This window comes from Mesoplodon mirus, assembly GCF_964341445.2.
Source record: "Mesoplodon mirus genome assembly, chromosome: 19".
Lineage (NCBI taxonomy): Eukaryota > Metazoa > Chordata > Mammalia > Artiodactyla > Ziphiidae > Mesoplodon > Mesoplodon mirus.
Genome location: NC_138995.1, coordinates 52,815,723 through 52,833,088, shown reverse-complemented (window position 1 = coordinate 52,833,088; position 17,366 = coordinate 52,815,723). Strand labels below are relative to the sequence as shown.

General features: G+C 45.7%; 2 protein-coding genes across 2 annotated transcripts in view; one reads left to right on the top strand and one right to left on the bottom strand.

Annotated features, from left to right (window-relative positions):
- Positions 1 to 91: 91 nt before the first annotated feature.
- On the bottom strand, positions 92 to 8,673 carry PSMC4 (proteasome 26S subunit, ATPase 4). The gene is made up of 11 exons (XM_082605898.1): positions 8,567 to 8,673; positions 7,551 to 7,649; positions 7,240 to 7,426; positions 5,682 to 5,828; positions 5,491 to 5,600; positions 5,294 to 5,387; positions 1,595 to 1,762; positions 1,072 to 1,148; positions 760 to 928; positions 497 to 552; positions 92 to 324 (listed from the first exon to the last, which is right to left on the bottom strand). Exons 1-11 carry the CDS (start codon positions 8,600 to 8,602, stop codon positions 211 to 213), a joined length of 1,257 nt encoding a protein of 418 aa, XP_082462024.1. The 5' UTR covers positions 8,603 to 8,673; the 3' UTR covers positions 92 to 210.
- Positions 8,674 to 11,834: 3,161 nt separating this feature from the next.
- Positions 11,835 to 17,366, top strand: part of FCGBP (Fc gamma binding protein) — an 82,247-nt gene continuing 76,715 nt past the window's right edge. Inside the window, exons 1-2 of the mRNA XM_082608126.1 lie at positions 11,835 to 11,906; positions 15,691 to 15,818. The gene's annotated coding sequence lies outside the window, so the exon portion shown is untranslated. The remainder of the gene's footprint in view (positions 11,907 to 15,690; positions 15,819 to 17,366) is intronic.

Genomic DNA, 17,366 nt, shown 5'->3' with positions numbered 1-17,366 from the left:
ATCTGTCAGGAGAGCAGGAGGGGCACAGAGGATCCTATTCAAGGCCCAGCTTCTCCAAAGGAGTTAAACTTGTAAGAAGAAATTAAACAGATTTGATCTTGTTAGTTTATTGAATGAATCAATCCTGGGTAAAGAAAAAACAGAACTAGCTTTGGGGACAGAGGCTGGGGAAGTGAGCGAACCCCCAGCCCCTGTGTGCGGGCAGAGGGGTCACTTGTAAAACTCATGCTCCTGTTCATCCTTCTTGATGACTGTCTTGTATGCTTTCTCGAAGTCCTTGGCCAGAACAATGTAGCGGTTCTCTCGGACAGCCAACATCCCGCTCTGTTGAGGGATGACAGTTAAAATCTACTCCCTGCACTCCCCGCCCCTAGTGATGGTGCAGGAAGAGAGAGACGCAGCCTAAGACCCAGGGAGGCAATGATGGACAGGACTGCAGCAGAGTGGAGGGTCTTCACACACCCCCTGCCCAATCTAGAGAGAAACCATCACTCACCTCCTGACAGATGGAGTTGATATCAGCTCCTGAAATCTTATCTGGTCGGGCCACATCTATAGCAGGTGAGTTAAGGAAACCACTCCATGCATGACTGGGTGAATGCCTGGAGCCAGAAGTCATTCTTGGGCTGTCTTTGTCACCATCCCCCTCCCCAGACCTTGGTCTCCTACCTGCACAGTCTGGGTGGTGGTGATGGCAGAGGTGGAGATCTAATCCCCATTCTCAACGGTGACCCTCCCCTCGCTTCTAGAGCAGGATACAATCTTCCAAGTCAACCTCCTCAGAGAGGTTCATCTTGCTGGTGATAGTGGAGAAAATCAATCTCTTCTGGCGGCGGTCAGGGAGTGGAAATTCAATTTTACGGTCAAGGCGTCCCGGCCGCAGCAGAGCAGGATCCAGGGTGTCTGCTCTGTTTGTGGCCATGATCACCTGGCATCGGCAACAGGCCAGCTCAGACCTCTGTCCCCACTATACTCTCCATCCTGTCGCAATACCTATCTCCTCACATGCCAGCCTCCATCCTTCCCTGATTCCCACACCACACCTCCCCTCGCCCATCCTGAACCCCAAACCTTGACGTTGACGTTCTGGTCGAATCCATCCATTTGATTCAGTAGCTCCAGCAGGATTCTCTGAACCTCCCTGTCAGCTGGATAGTACATAACACGGTCAGTCCAGGGCATCCCGCATGACAAGCCTGCCCAAGACCCCAGGCCCTGGGACTTCCCTGGTGGCACAGTGGTTAATAATCCACCTGCCAGTGCAGAGGACACGGGTTCAAGCCCTGGTCTGGGGAGATCTCACATGCCGCGGAGCAACTAAGCCCGTGCGCCACAACTGAGCCTGCGCTCTAGGGCCCGCGAGTCGCAACTACTGAGCCCACATGCTGCAACTACTGAAGCCTGTGCACCTAGAACCAGTGCTCTGCAATGCAGCAAGAGAAGCCTCTGCAGTGAGAAGCCTGGGCACCGCAATGAAGAGTAGCCCCTGCTCGCTGCAGCTAGAGAAAGCCCACACGCAGCAACGAAGACCCAACGCAGCCAAAAAAAGTCATTAAAAAAAGAAGGCCCCAGGCCCTGTTTGGCCATCACTCACCCCCTGTCTGGGCATCGAATCTCTTGGTTGCGATGGCATCAATCTCATCTATGAAGATGATGGCAGGTGCGTTCTCCTTCGCCAGGCGGAACACGTCCCGGACCATGCGAGGGCCCTCACCCAGGTACTTCTGTACAAACTCTGAGCCCACAACTCGGATGAATGCAGCTGATGGCAGAGTGACGGGTTAGACGAGAATGGGACACCTGTAGGGCCCCATAATACTTCAACTGAAACTGAGAATTCCTTGAGGACATCTTTTTCTTTGGATACCCACTCCAAGTAGCCAGGTCATTCTCTCATGACCTGGGCTGGGTTCCAGATCCAGTCAGGAGGACCAGCTTGTACCCCACAGAGACCCAGCAGCACAAATCATGAATCCTGCCTATGGATGTGTCATTTTTTGGCCCAACATTTAAAAATCAGGTATTAAAAAAGATGTGTCTGTGCTTCAACATACTGACAAAGTAGAGCTAGAGACATTCATGGAATCCAACATACCAAAAAATGAATTTCCAGAGTGCTTGAAAAATCAGTAAGAAAATAGGTTTTCCATACACAGGCATCATGCTGCCTTACCAAGAGCTCAAAGGACCCACTTTTGAATATCATGCAAGAGTCAAGAACCAGGAACACATATTCTGACATAATCAACAAGTGGCAATGGGGTTAAAGACAGGTTTGTTCTGGGCTTGCCTCTCCTTTCCATCTTTTCTTAGAGTTTAACTTGTTTGTTAGTGACTGCATGTGGCTTTGTGTTGCACGGAGCAACCTCCAGGACACTCCTTCCAGCCACGACAGAGAAAGGAGACACAAAGTCCATTATGTAGATCTGGTCATAAACTAGGAGTTGTGCAAGTTGCAGCCCTGTCCCTCTCTAATGTGGTGGCCACTGGCGGCAAGTGGCTACTGAGCAACCAAAATGTGGCTGGTCCAAAATGAGATGTGCTGTAAATGTGAAATACACACCAGACTTCAAAAGACAGTACAAAAAAAGTAAAATATCTCAATAAATGTCCACCAACAAATGAATAGATAGATAAAGTGTGCTATATACATACAACAGAATATTATTTGGAATATTATTTGGCTTTCAAAAGGAAATAAATTCTGGCACATGTTTCAACATGGGTAAGCCCCAAAGACATTATGCTAAGGGAAATAAGCCAGTCACAAAAAGACAAATACTCCATGATTCATCCATGTATATGAGGTGCCCAGAATAGGCAAATTCATAGAGACTGAAAGTAGAATAGAGGTTATCAGGGGCTGCGGGGAGGGAGAAATAGGGAATGATTGTTTAATGGGTATGGAGTTACAGTTTGGATGATGAACAAGTCCCAGAAGTGGATAGTGGTGATGGTTGTACAACACTGTGAATCCACTTGATGCCACTTATAAACTGTATATTTATAAAGTGGTTAAAATGGTAAATTTTATGCTATATATATTTTACTACAATAAAAAATTATAGAAAAAACTCAAGTTTTGTATCTGCTGCATGTTAAAATATTTTTGAGTATACTGGTTAAATAAAAAGACATTTTAGACGAAGTTCACCTAGTTCTTTTAACTTGTTTAAAAAATGAGTACTTAAAAATTTTAATTATATATGTAGCTTCATTATACAGTTGACCCTTGAACAACACAGGGTCTAGGGGTGCTGACCCTCTGTGCATACAATCCGTGTATAACTTTATAGCTGGCCCTCCAGATCTGCAGTTCTGCCTCTGCAGATTCATCCAACCATGCATCATGTGAAAAAAATCTGGGTATAAGTGGACCCTCGAAGTTCAAGCCTCTGTTGTTTGAGGGGCAATTGTATTTCTATTGAACCCTGCCTGTCTAAAACCACCCTGATCTCAGGACAACAGTCGAAATCTCTTAGGTTAGCACTAAGACTATTTATATTCACGCCCATTCTGATCCCTGGACCTGCACAGCCTCTCCTTCAGCCAGCCATTCAACAGTTATTTTCTGAGCACCTACCACAATTCAGCTACTCGGCGGGCACTGGAAACACAAAAAAGGACAAATGCACAAGTTCCCTGCCCTCGTCGAGTTTAGTCACGGTCTACTCACCACTACTCACGACTCCCTAAATGGGTTCTTTCCCACCTCCTGGCCTTCGCAAATGCTATTCCTTCTCCCAACTGTGTGCCTGACAGACTCCTCACACCTCTCTTCTGGGAACCCCTACCCAAGAGCCTACGCAGAATGGATTGACAACCCTCCTTTAGGGCTATCCCACTACCTTCCTTGCTTCTTTGGAGCATGTGCTACTCTGCAGACCGTTCCCACCCAAGCTCACTTCCAACCATAATCCCCTTGCTCACTCGGCGTCAACTACTGGGGCCTCCTCACTGTTCCTAGAACACTAAGCACACACCTGTCTCAAGGCCTTTGCACCCAAGTCCCTCAGCCTGACACACTCCCTCCCCCAGACGTCCACATGACTCACTCCCTCAAGGCTTCTTCTAGGTCTTTATGTAAATGTCACCTCAGGAAAGTCTTCCCTGACCACCTCCAGTCCCGGCACATAAAGCTGCAGTCCCTGTTATTCCCTATCCCCTGCCCCTTAGTTGTTTTCTTCAGGCATTAGTACCACATGACATATAATCTCTTCATTCATCTGTTAGTGCTTCCTCAACTAAGACATCACCTTTACGAGGAAGGGAGACTTTGTTCTGTTCACTGCCATGTCTTCCGCACCTAGAACACAGCTTGGTACATATTAGGTGCTCAATAAATACTAACTGACTGAGTTCTAAGTGTTTATTTTCCTTTTTTTCAGCCACACTGGGAGATTCTCCAATGCAGGGGACAGGTCTGACTCATCCCTATATCCCAGCACCTGGGAGAGCAGAAGTTCAATGACTGATCATGACAATAGCTAACATTTACTGTCCACTTACTATGTGCCAGGTATGGTTTTAGAAGCTTTATATTGATTTCATCCTCTGAATAATCCAGAAAATTAAGAAATGGAGGCACAGAGAGGCTAACTTGCCAAGCAGTTACATAAACTAACTTACATAAGTAGTACTAACTTATATAAGTATTTGTAGGGGGCCAGATTTCAAACACAGGCAGTCTGGCCCAGAAAACACACTACTTACCCACTGCCCTCTACTGCTCCCTGGCTTAGACATATTAAGATTTTAAGATGAGCTGAGTCCTGTCCTTAGGCTTTACAAACAGTAATACAGTGACTTTCAGACATTTTTGTTTAGAACCTACAAGAAGAAATACATCTGTAAACAACCACAGCACACCTGTGTACAGTGTTTGTGTGTGTTCACAAACAATACAAGTTCTTACTATGTGGGGTGGACTCCAACATTTTCTGTTCTGTTTCATTTTTTAAAATGCTGGTTGCAACCCATGAATTTGAATTCATAATTACTAACGGGTCATTAGTAATGACCCATTAGTAGGAAAAACATGGCATTATTTCATTAATCCCCATAATCATGCTGTGAAATGAGTGTTCTATTAGATGAGGAAGTTGAGGCACGAGTAAAGTCACCTCCCCAGGACAGCACAGCCACTCAGTAAGACACACACTGGGTCTTTGACCCTAGAGCCCATGTTCTGAATCGCTGTGCCACACTACTTCCTGGGGAGGATGAGAGAGCTGAGGGCAAGGTCGGAAGAGCCCAGAAGGTCAGAGCTCGGGGGAGGGGCCAAGCAGCTCACCTGTCGTGTGATGAGCCACAGCCTTTGCCAACATGGTCTTCCCGCAGCCGGGCGGGCCATACATGAGGACGCCTCGGGGAGGGTCGATGCCGATCTGAAGCACAGAGGCGGAGACGAGCACGAGCCGAGGAGTCCATCACCAACTGGAGACATGGTGGGGACGGCCTCTCCCTTCCCTGCCAGCTCCAGCTCCTCACCTGCTTGTAGAGCTCAAAGTGCGTAAGGGGGAGCTCCACGGCCTCCCGCACCTCCTGCTTCTGGATGTCCATGCCCCCGATGTCCGCGTACATCACGTCTGGCTTCTGATCTGGTGGGAGAGCAGAGCTGGGGCTCCCAGCCTGGCCCGCAGGGTCCCCTCAGGCCTCCCTGGCCCTGGGCTCCCCCTCACCTGAGGTGAGCATCATGATGCTGCTGTCGGCCTCAGGAGGCAGCACGTCCACCAGGGCGTTGCTGTGCTTGTGGAGGGCCACCGAGGCGTTGGGCTTGAGCAGCTCCCGGTCGATGGTGCTCAGGATGCGCACATAGTAGTTGGAGCCTTTGGGAAGAGGACGAGAAGGGAGACGGGAAAATGAGAAGTGCCAGAACCTCAAAACTGCCAACCTCACAGCTGTACTTCCAGGCAGACAGTATCTCTCACTCAGACCCCAAATGGCCCTCCTGGCTTCTAGTCTTGCCTCCTCCAGTCCACCCCCCGCATCCACACTAACAACTTCCCTGTCTATCCCTGACTCTTGAGCTCCAGCCCCAGGTGACCAGCAGCCTCCTGGAATGCCTGCCCGTGGACATCCCCACGGCATGTCTCACTCACCATGTCTCAATGTGTTCTCAGTACCTTCCCCCCATTTATGCTGCTCCTCCTGGGTCTCTGTCTCAGGGAGGCCCACGGTGCCGAGTCACTAGCGAGAGCCCTAAGCCTCATTCTGGACTTTTCTCTGCTTCCCTCCACAGCCCGTCAGTCACCATGGTGGTCCACCAGCCTCCTAAAATGTCTGACTAATCCCTTCCCTCCTGCCCAGGGACCCTGCCCTGATTCAGCACCATCCTCTCCCATCTAGGTCTCTGCAGCAGAATCCTTCTTGCTTGCCCAGCCTCCAGTCTCACGTCCCCAGTCCACCTTCTACATTTATGGTAGTGACACACACATCTCTTTCTGGCCTCAGTCTCTCTCCTGACCTTCAGACCTGGCTGTCCAGTGACCTCCCAGACACTTCCCCATGATGTCCCAGACTGCCCTCACTGTCTCCCTGCAAACCTGCTTTTCTGCCCATGTCGCCATCTCAGAGATAGCCACTGTCCCCCTAAGTCCTAAAGATCAAAGACACAGGCCTCATTTTGGATATCTCCCTCCCTTTACTACCTCACTACCAACCCATCACTCCAATTCCAGGCCCAGTCACACACCTTTCCCCGCAAGCTTTATAAGAATATGGCTTGGTCCAGAGGAGCAGAGGCCAGAAGCATGAAAAGACAGATAAGACGCAGAGACAACACCCATCATGAAGGCAGAGCCTAGACCCATGTTAATAACAGCAGCTCCCATATACTGGGTCCTTACTAGAGCCCAATCTCTTAACACTTCACCTGTGCTTTCAAATTGCAGGTCCCAACCCAGTAGGAGTTGTGAAATCATTTGAGAGTCATGACCAGAACGTTGTTTAAAACAAAACAGACTAGAACAAAATGGGAAACTAGTTAGAGTATGTCACACATAGTGTGGCTAACTATCGTTTGGTCAAACTTTTACTATATGAGTTATATACACACACATAGAGAAAGAAAGAGCGAGAGAACGTAAAATATATTTCCACTTTTGCATCAGACTCAAAATACTCTGAAAAACGCCATTACACTGTCTTGCCTCATTTGCCGCTGTAAGTTCCTGGCACGTGGCAGGAAACAGTTGACAGCTGTTGAATGAACAGATGAGTAAACAACCCCCCACGCACCTGTGGTGGAGCCCACGATGGCTGTATTCTGATCCACAGCCTCCAGAAACTGCCCAATAACCAGTGGGATGCTCTGGATTCGCTTCACCTCCTCCTGGGCATGGAGGAATTCCTTCTTCAGGTTCTTTTGCTCATCCTTGATGTACTCCTCCTGCACCTCCAGGAACTCCAGCTCTTGCTGCAGCTTCTGTGAGCAGAGAGGGAAGAGGTAGGGGACGGCTCCAGGCCTTGCTGAGCCAAGGAGCAGTGGAAGGTGGGGGAAGTATGGGATGCTGGGCCCTGTGCAGGGTCCGGATTGGGTTTGAATGTACCTTGTAGCGGCTATACAGGTCCTCCAGGTCCTCGGGCTCAGGCCCCAGGAAGGACAGGCCAGTCTGGGGCCGTGACACAGACAGGGCTGGGATCTCATCCTAGACCATGGAGGGAAACTCAGGTTGGAAAAAGAAGGTCCCCTTATGAAAGAATCTAGAGCCCCCCTCCCACTTCACCATGAAGTCACTTGGCCCCTAATAGGCTCCTGACATCATTCAGCTCCCTAAATAGATCCTGGAAACCTCTCAGTCCCCTAAACAGGTTCCTGAAGTCACCCAACTCCTCACAGGCCCCTCGGTCAAACAGCCTTCCAAACAGATCTTCTGGTATCATATGCCACTTGTCACATGTCTGCAATGTCACCCAACTCCCATCTAGGGCCTAAATGTCTTATCAGTTCCTTACCAGACCCCAATGCCCTCCAGCCCCCCTCAACAGGTTCCTAATATCATACGGCTCTCTCAATTGACTGGTAAAGTCAACACGCCTTCATACAGTCCGGGCATTACTCAATTACCTCCCGAAGACGCCTCATGTCACAGAACTCCAACTCACACTAGGCCCTTATGTCATCCAGCTCCCAGGGAGTCCCCAAACATCACTGGGCCAGACCACATACATTACTCGGCCCTCCAACACCAGCTAAGCCCCGAATGTCAGTCAGCTCCCCAGCCCAGCCTCAGATATCATTCTGCCCCACGGCCGAATCCCATACATCACTCACTACCGACCCATCCCCAGTGCCGCCGGGTCACCGATGTCACAGCATTCCCAGCTAAACTTCGAAATCATTCAGTCCCAAAGAACCTCTAATGTCACTCGTTTCCCCAGCCCAGCTTTCCGAGCCGTACTGCCCTCCCAACATCACTCAGCCACAGCCCAGGCCTCGGGACGGCACGAAGCTCTCCACTGAGACCTCCGAAAACACTCAGACCCAGGCCTGGATCCCCGAAGTCGCTCAACATCCCATTCAGATCGGCTTCGCCCTCTCCCCGCGAGCCAGGCCCCACCGGACCTGAGCTTTCTCCACCAGGATGCCTATTTCCTCCATAGCGACCAAGCCGGCCTCTGTGCAGCCCGGCCTAAGCCAGTCACCGCTTCCGCTGATGCCACCGGAAAGCCAGGGCCTGGATGGATTCTGGGAAACGTAGTTTAAGACACCAAGGAGAGACGGCCGGATGGGCCGGATAGGCCAGATAGATGAAGGGCAGGGCGACCTCGTCCTGAGCTCCTCCCCCAAGATATGCTCAGGCGCACTCCTAACCGCGCGAGCGCGCGGGCGGGCCCGGGGCGGTGCGCGTGTGCAATAGCGCGCCTTGGCGCAGTCTCACACGGCATTCTCGCGCGCGGGTGTTCTCGCCGGCAGGCGGCGCTGCCCTCGTTGCTCTTTGACCTGAGGAGTTTCCCAGAGATCTGTCAGAGTCTGATGGCAAAGTGCTCTTTTATCTTTAGTGGCGGGGCTGGAGCTGCCTTTGGCCGGGTTTCGCAGAGGGACTCTTTTAGGGGGTTTCCAAGTAGGCTGCAGCCGAGGATTGCCCCCTGCGCGGGGGCGGGAAGACGGGGGCTGCCCCTGAGAATGACACTTTTTACCGGGCTCCATCCCGGGGGTGAGGAGCCCCAAGCCCGCCATTACCAGTTACTTCATTACCGTGAATCAAGTAGAACCCACGCATTAGGGCTGGAGAAGGTGAGGAAGCGGTGCCAGGAGTTGGATCACGCAGGAGAACTGCAGGCCTGTATAGACCAGGCCCTGTGCTTAAGTCTTATGTGCTCACTTCATCGAATCTTGACAGACATTATGTTCCCTCTTTTACAGGGAAAGAAACCAGAGCGCGGGGCCCCAGATCTGTCCTCAAAGCCTGTTCTCCTGGCCGCTGTTCATCACACCAGCTACAGTTTTGTCAAGTAAACTTTTTACTCAAGTATAAGTACAGAGAAGTATACATGTCATTAGTGTGCAGTTCAACGAATTTACACAAAGTGAGCACACCCATATAACCAATACTCAGATCAAGAAACCAAACAGAGAAGCCCCCAGAAGCTCCGCACATGCTCTTTCTGCCACCCTCATCCCCTCTGAAAATTATCATTTACCTGATTTCTAACAGCATGGATTACTTTGTTTGTTTCAAACTCTCTAGGGACCCATACAGTGTGTACTGTGTTTTTACCTTCTTTTACTTAACATTATGTTTGTGAGATTCATATTGTGTGTAGGGATAGTTCTTTCATTTTCATTTCTGTATGGTTTCCATTGTGTGAATATGCCTAAAACTGGATATTTTCCTGTTTGGGGCTATACTGATGCTATGAATATTCTAATACATTTCTTTGGTAAACATGGGAATATACTCCAGGGCAGGTATGTGTTTAGCTTTAGCAGACACTGTCAAACTATAGTACTAACTTACACTCCCACTGGTGAAGCATACATTTGATATAGTCTGTCATAAAAAAATTTTTTGTGCAACATCACTAATTATTAGAGAAATGCAAATCAAAACTACAATGAGGTACCACCTCACACTGGTCAGAATGGCCATCATTAAAAAGTCTACAGGGCTTCCCTGGTGGCGCAGTGGTTGGGGGTCCGCCTGCCGATGCAGGGGACATGGGTTCGTGCCCCGGTCCGGGGGGATCCCGCATGCCGCGGAGAGGCTGGGCCCGTGAGCCATGGCCGCTGGGCCTGTGCGTCCGGAGCCTGTGCTCTGCAATGGGAGAGGCCGCAGCAGTGAGAGGCCCGCATACCGCAAAAAAAAAAAAAAAAAAAAAAAGTCTACAAATAACATATGCTGGAGAGGGTGTGGAGAAAAGGGAACCCTCCTGCACTGTTGGTGGGAATGTAAGTTGATGCACCCAATGTGGAAAACAGTATGGAGGTTCCTCAGAAAACTAAAAATAGAATTACCATATGATCCAGCGATCCCACTCCTGGGCATATAACCAGACAAAACTATAATTGTAAAAGATACATGCACCCCTATGTCCATAGCAGCACTATTCACAGTAGCCTAAACAACATAATGTCCATCGACAGATGAATGGATAAAGAAGGTGTGGTACATATATACAATGGAATACTACTCAGCCATAAAAAAGAACAAAACAATGCCATTTGCAGCAACATGGATACAACTAGAGATTATCATACTAAGTGAAGTCAGAAAGAGAAAGACAGATACCATATGATATCACTTATGAGTGGGATCTAAAATATGGCACAAATGAACCTATCTACGAAAGAGAAACAGACTCACAGACATAGAGAACAGACTTATAGTTGCCAAGGGGGATGGGAGAGGGAGAGGGATGGACTGGGAGTTTGGGGTTGGTAGATGCAAACTATTACATTTAGAATGGATAAACAACAAGGTCCTAATGTATAGCACAGGGAACTATATTCAGTATCCTGTGATAAACCATAATGGAAAAGAATATAAAAAAAGAATGTAAAAAAATTTTTTTCCCCATTCTCAGCGGTGTGTGATGGGTTGTCACACTAGACACCGTTTTGTGTGAGTACTTTTAGCCAGGCAATTTCCAAACCGTGATCTCTGAATCCTTACAACACTTTCAGGGGTAGGTTTCCTTTTCCTCATTTTACTGATGAGGAAATTGAGGCTCAGACAAGAGAAAGTCACTTCCACTAAGTCAAAGAAAGTCAGTGGTTCCTGCTCAGTGTCAGCCCTACACAGGGGGAACCCAGAGATTAATCAGATCTGGTCCCTGTCTTCCTAGTTTAAGGTCCCAGCGTTTTTATTTCCACAAAAAAGGGAAAACAATGGCAACAAATCCTTCCTTTTTTCTCTGCATTGACAACCCTCAGTTCCATCTTTCATATCTCTGTCTAACACCCAAAAGGCATCCCAGATTTTTACTTGAGTCTTAGAGTCTATAAGTTATTCCCCCAAGCCCAGTCAAATTGTCTCCAAGTTCTCTTTGCTACCTTTGGCAATGATAAATCAATGTATCCCTTTGGAATCTTTATGGAGAATAATCATAAGTAGCCCTTTCCTGAACACTGACCATGTACCTGGTTCTTTGCTAAGCATTTTACCTCATTATCTCATTTAATCTTCACAACAATCTTAGGGGGTAGTAAAAGCAACCACTTATACAGAGTCCTTACCTTGTGCCAGGGACTCTTACGTGTCTTATATATATCATGATTTAATCTCAGATTCAAGTGGGATTTGAAATGGGAACTGTTGTCTTCTTTCTTTTTCAGGTCCTACATGAGAAACCAGGCCAGAGAGGTGCCCAAGATCTTGCCCAAGATCACACAGCAAGTAAATGGTAGACCTGGCATTCAAATCCAGAGCCTATCATTTGGATTTGCAGATGATCTTTGACAGGTAAGCCAGTTGTTTTCAAAAAGGAGGACATCAAATCATTTAGGGAGATTTTTCAAGCTAGACCCACCTTTCCTAGCACCCTATCATTATGACCCTCCCCTCCATCTCCCAGTTAAGAACCACACCTTCTAGGTCATTTCACAGTGGACATATTAAAGCCAGGACCAGCCCAGCTGACTAAAATTTAACTCTCCTGGCTTAAGGCCAGGGCTTTCTTCCTCTTGACTACACTGCCTTCTAACAGAAGTCCTGAGCAGCTCTTGTGTTGAGTGAGGGTGTTTATGAATCTGTGTCTTTAGAGCCCTGGGTGAGGCTAAGTGCATACAGGAGCCAGCAGACAAGTCTGTAAAGATAGCTGGGCTGGCAGAGAACCTATTCCTCATCTACAGAGAGTGGTTGAAACTCAACTCCAGCTACAATAGCCATGCCAGAGTGTTGGCCCATTGTTGCCAGATCTGGTGTTTCAACTAGAGTTTCAAGTGAAGTCCTTTTTTTTTGGCCGCACTGTGCAGCATGTGGGATCTTAGTTCCCGGACCAGGGATTGAACCCGCACACCCTGCAGTGGAAGTGTGAAGTCTTAACCACTGGACCTCCAGGGAAGTCCCTGTCAAGTGAAGTCTTCTAATTTTTAAATGTTGACAATAAATTCAAACACAAACACACCATGCAGGCCAAATAAAACACATCTGGGGGCTTCATATAGTAGATAGATGACACCTGGTCTAGGTTTATCCTGTCCCCAGTATTACTATCAAAGGCCCAGGAAGGAAGAGCTTTACTTAGTCCCAGGGTAGAAGTGGAGGGAGGGGTCTGAACTATTCAGAAGGCAGCAAAAATATGGAGTAAATGTTAGGTAAGTATTAAACTCTGGGAAAGAGCAAATGTAAATGTCTAACAATAAATAACCTTTAAACCATCCATCCATTATAGGCTATCACAATTTTTTAAAGTGGTGTAGAATATTTAATGATATGCCATATGTTCACAAAATATGTAATACCTAAAAAAAATAGACAACAAAGCAATACAGTATAAACCCTTCTCAAAAGTCTTTTTATTTTGAAATTTCAGTTACAGAAACTTCTAAGACTGGTAAATACTCTTTACCCAGATTCCCCAAATGTTAACATTTGAACACATTTGCTTTATCGTTCTCTTTTTCTCTATATATTCATTCTTATATATGTGTGTATGTATACACATACATATTATACATATAGCTTATGTATATTATACATATATATATATATATAATTTGTTTTTTTTAACTGCTACTGGGATTTTTATTTGGATTGCATTAAATCTATAGATCAATTTGGAGAGAACTGGCACCTTAACAATATTGTCTTCCCATTCATAAAAGTGGTGTGTCTCTCCATTTATTTAGTTCTTCTTTGATTTCCTTCTTTAGTGTTTGTCCCTTTCAGTATACAGACACTGCACATATTTTGCTAGACTTATACCTAATACAATTTTTCAAGCTATTTAAAATAGTGCTTTTAAAAAAACAGGTATAATTGATATACCATAAACTGCACATATTCAAAGTATACAATTTGATAAGTTTTGGCATACATGTACACAAAATACCATCACCAGAGTCAAGATAATGAACATATCTATTACCCTCAAAAGTTGCTTCACGTCCCTTTGTACTCTCTCCCTCCTGCCTTCTCCTTACCTCCACGTCCGAAAACTCTCATTCATTTGCACATTTTAGAATTTTATGTAAATGGAATCATGTGGTATGCACTCTTTCACTCAGCATTATTCTCACATTTATCCATGTTACTGTGTGTATCAACAGTTCATTCCTTTTTATTGCTGAGTATTCCATTGTATTGATTGACAGTCTTTGGCTATTACAAGTAAAGTTGTTATGAACATTTATGTACAAGTTGGACGTGTGCTTTTATTTCTCTTGGGTAAATACCTAGGGGTGGAATGGCTAGGTCATATGGTAGGTGTACGTTTACTTTTTAAGAAGCTGCCAAACTGATTCCCAAAGTGGTTGTACCATTTTACATTCCCATTAGCAGTGTGAGAGTTCTCATTGCTCCACATCCTCACCAAATACTCCCTGACTTTTGAATCAGTGTTTTCAATTTTAGACATTCTAACAGGTATGGTTTACATCCGAATTTACCTAGCGACTAACAGTGTTGAGCCTTTTTTTTTTTTTTTTTTTACCATCCATACATCTTCTTTGGTGGAGTGCTTCTTCAAATCATTTGCCGTTTTTTTTTTTTTTTTCGGTACGCGGGCCTCTCACTGTTGTGGCCTCTCCCATTGCGGAGCACAGGCTCTGGACGCGCAGGCCCAGTGGCCATGGCTCATGGGCCCAGCCGTTCCGTGGCATGTGGGATCTTCCCAGACCGGGTCACGAACCCGTGTCCCCTGCATTGACAGGCGGACTCAACCACTGCGCCACCAGGGAAGCCCCATGTTCTTGATTTTTAAATCCACTTTATCAAATTTTTAATGGGTCATGCTCTCAGTTTGCCTAAAAAATCTTTGCCTAATGGAAAGTCACAAAGATTTTTCCTCTATGTTTTCTTCTAAAAGTTTTGTAGTTTCATATTTTACATTTAGATCTGTGATTCATTTTGAGTTGTTTTTTGTATATGGTGCAAAGTGTTGATCAAAGTTTACGTTTTTGCATATAGATACCCAGTTGTTCCAGCACCATTTGTTGAAAAAACTCTTCCCAGTGAATTACCTTGAAACTTTGTCAAAATTCAATTGACTATGCATGTGTGGATCTCTCTGTGGACTGTTTTTTCTCCTGATCTATTTTTCTATCTTGACACCAATACCACATTGTCTTAAGCTTTATACTATAGCTTTATAAATCTTAAAGTTCAGTAGTGGAAGTCTTCCAACTTTATCCTTATTTTTCAAAGTTATTTTGTTTATTCTACATACATAGCATTTCTATAAGAATTTTGGAATCTGCTTTTCAATTTTTGTAAAAAATTCTTACAGGATTGGATTTGGGAACGTATTGGATCTATAGACTAATTTGGAGAAAACTGACATCTTAGCATTATATTTTCCAATCTATGAGCTCAGTATATTTCTCCACTTATTAGGTATACCTTAATTTCTCCCAGCACTGTTTTTTAGTTTTTAGTGTACAGATCTTACACATGTTTGGTCAGAATTATCCCTATGTATTTCATATACTTAATGATCTTACAAATGGTATTTAAAATTTTTTTATTTTTAATTTTTGGTTCCTAGTATATGGAAATATGATTTACTTTTGCACATTATCCTGTGACCTTGTCAAAATCACTTACTAGTTTTAAGAGTATTTATGTAGATTCCTTGGGATCATCTACACATCATGCCATCAATGAATAGAGATTGTTTTCTTTCCTTTTTTTTATAAATTTATTTTTATTTTATTTTTATTTATTTTTGGCTGTGTTGGGTCTTCGTTGCTGTGCTCGGGCCTTCTCTAGTTGCAGTGAGTGGGGGGCTACTCTTCGTTGTGGTGCACGGCCTTCTCGTTGCAGTGGCTTCTCTTGTTGCAGGGCACAGGCTCTAGGTGTGCAGGCTTCAGTAGTTGTGGCTCACAGGCTCTAGAGCGCAGGCTCAGTAGTTGTGGGACATGGGCTTAGTCGCTCTGCGGTATGTGGGATCTTCCCGGACCAGGGCTGGAACCCGTGTCCCCTGCATTGGCAGGCGGATTCTTTTTTTTTTAATCATTACAATCGCTTTATTTTTATTATATTAAATACAACATTTGCAGTATTAAATGCATTTTTTCCTCCTCAGGCTTGCTTTTGGAAGATAACCCTTCAATTCGTGCCATCACTTTGGGACATGGACATATCCTGGTGGGAATGAACAATGGAGAGATCCTGGAAATTGATAAGAATGGCCCAATGACACTGCTCATTCAGGTACTGTGTTTGCACACATCGTAAACCACAATTCACACCAGAGCTGGAACCAGGGTGAGGCAACAGGGGGCACTTAGGGCACAAAATTTAAGGAGACACTCACTATCAGGGTCAGGCAAATGCTGTATTAATCATCTATTGCTGTATAACAAATTGTCACAAACTTAGCAGCTTAAAACAAAAACATTCCTTATCTTATGGTTTCTGCAGGTCAGGAGCCTGAACACAGTTTAACTGGGTCCTATGTTTAAGGTTTTGTAAGGCTGCAATAAGGGCTAGGGCTGTGGTCTCATCTGAGGCTTAACTGTGGAAGGATCTGCTCCAAGGTCACTCGAGTTGTTGACAGAGTTCAGTTCATTGGGGATGCAGGACTGAGGGCTTCCGTTTCTTGCTGGCTATTGGCCAGAGGCCACCCTCAGCTCTCAGAGGCTGCCTATAGTTCCTTGTCACATGGGGTTCCCCAACATGGCTGCTTGCTTCCTCAAAGAGAGCAAGGGAAAGAGGAAAAACAGGTACTACTGTGCCTTTAAGTAACTTTAAATAACATAATCATATCATCACATATGTGTAATCATGAACATCCATCCCCTTTGCCATATTTTATTGGTTGGTAACAAGCCACAGGCTATACCACACTCAAAGGGAGGTGGTTACACAAGAGTGTGAAAACCAGGAGCATCATGAGGGTCACCTGTCCAGCACAGTCTGCCCTCTGGCCACCATTTATCATGTCCCTACCACATGCAAAATACATCCCCCCTCCCAAGGTCCCCAAGAGCCTTATCCCATCATAGTATCTGTTCAAAGTCCATAATCTCATTGTCTAAATCAGGCCCAGGTGTGGGTGGGGCTTCTTGGGTGTATTTCCTCTTGATCTGTCAAAATCTGGCAGGCGGATTCTTAACTACTGCACCACCAGGGAAGTCCCGAAATTGTTTTATTTCTTCCTTTTCTTTTTTAAAATATATTTTTATTGTGGTAAAAGTCACATAATATAAAACACTATTTTAGCCATATTTAACTGTACAGTTCAGTGACACCGAGTACATTCACATTGTTGTGCAACTCTCATCATCATCCATCTCCTGAATTTTTCACCTTCCTAAACTGAAACTTTGTCCTCATTAAACACTAACTCCCCTGGACTTCCCTGGTGGCCCAGTGGTTAAGACTTCATCTTCCAATGCAGGGGGTGTGGGTTTGATCCCTGGTCAGGGAGCTAAGATCCCACATGCCTCAGGTCTAAAAAACCAGAACATAAAACAGAAGCAATATTGTAACAAATTCAATAAAGACAAAAAAAAATGGTCCACATCAGAAAAAAAAAAAAAAAAGATAGGAACACTAACTCCCCATTCCCCCTCCCCACCCCGAGGGGGGTCCCTGGCATCTACCAATGTACTTTCTGACTCTATGAATTTGACTATTCTAGGTACCTCGTATAAGTGGAATCAAACAGTATTTGTCTGCACCTACTGTATATTGGAATGCATTTTTAAGGTTAACTTAATATATGTCCTACAAACAGATTGTACCTTCTTTTTTTTC

Excerpts from the sequence above, each read along its gene's own strand:
- PSMC4 (XM_082605898.1), bottom strand. The coding sequence starts at position 8,602 with ATGGAGGAAATAGGCATCCTGGTGGAGAAAGCTCAG. Across the intron at positions 5,388-5,490 it reads ACTTTGAGCTCTACAAGCAG|ATCGGCATCGACCCTCCCCG; the intron begins GTGAGGAGCTGG and ends TCTGTGCTTCAG. Across the intron at positions 1,763-5,293 it reads TGTGGCTCATCACACGACAG|CTGCATTCATCCGAGTTGTG; the intron begins GTGAGCTGCTTG and ends CTCTGCCATCAG.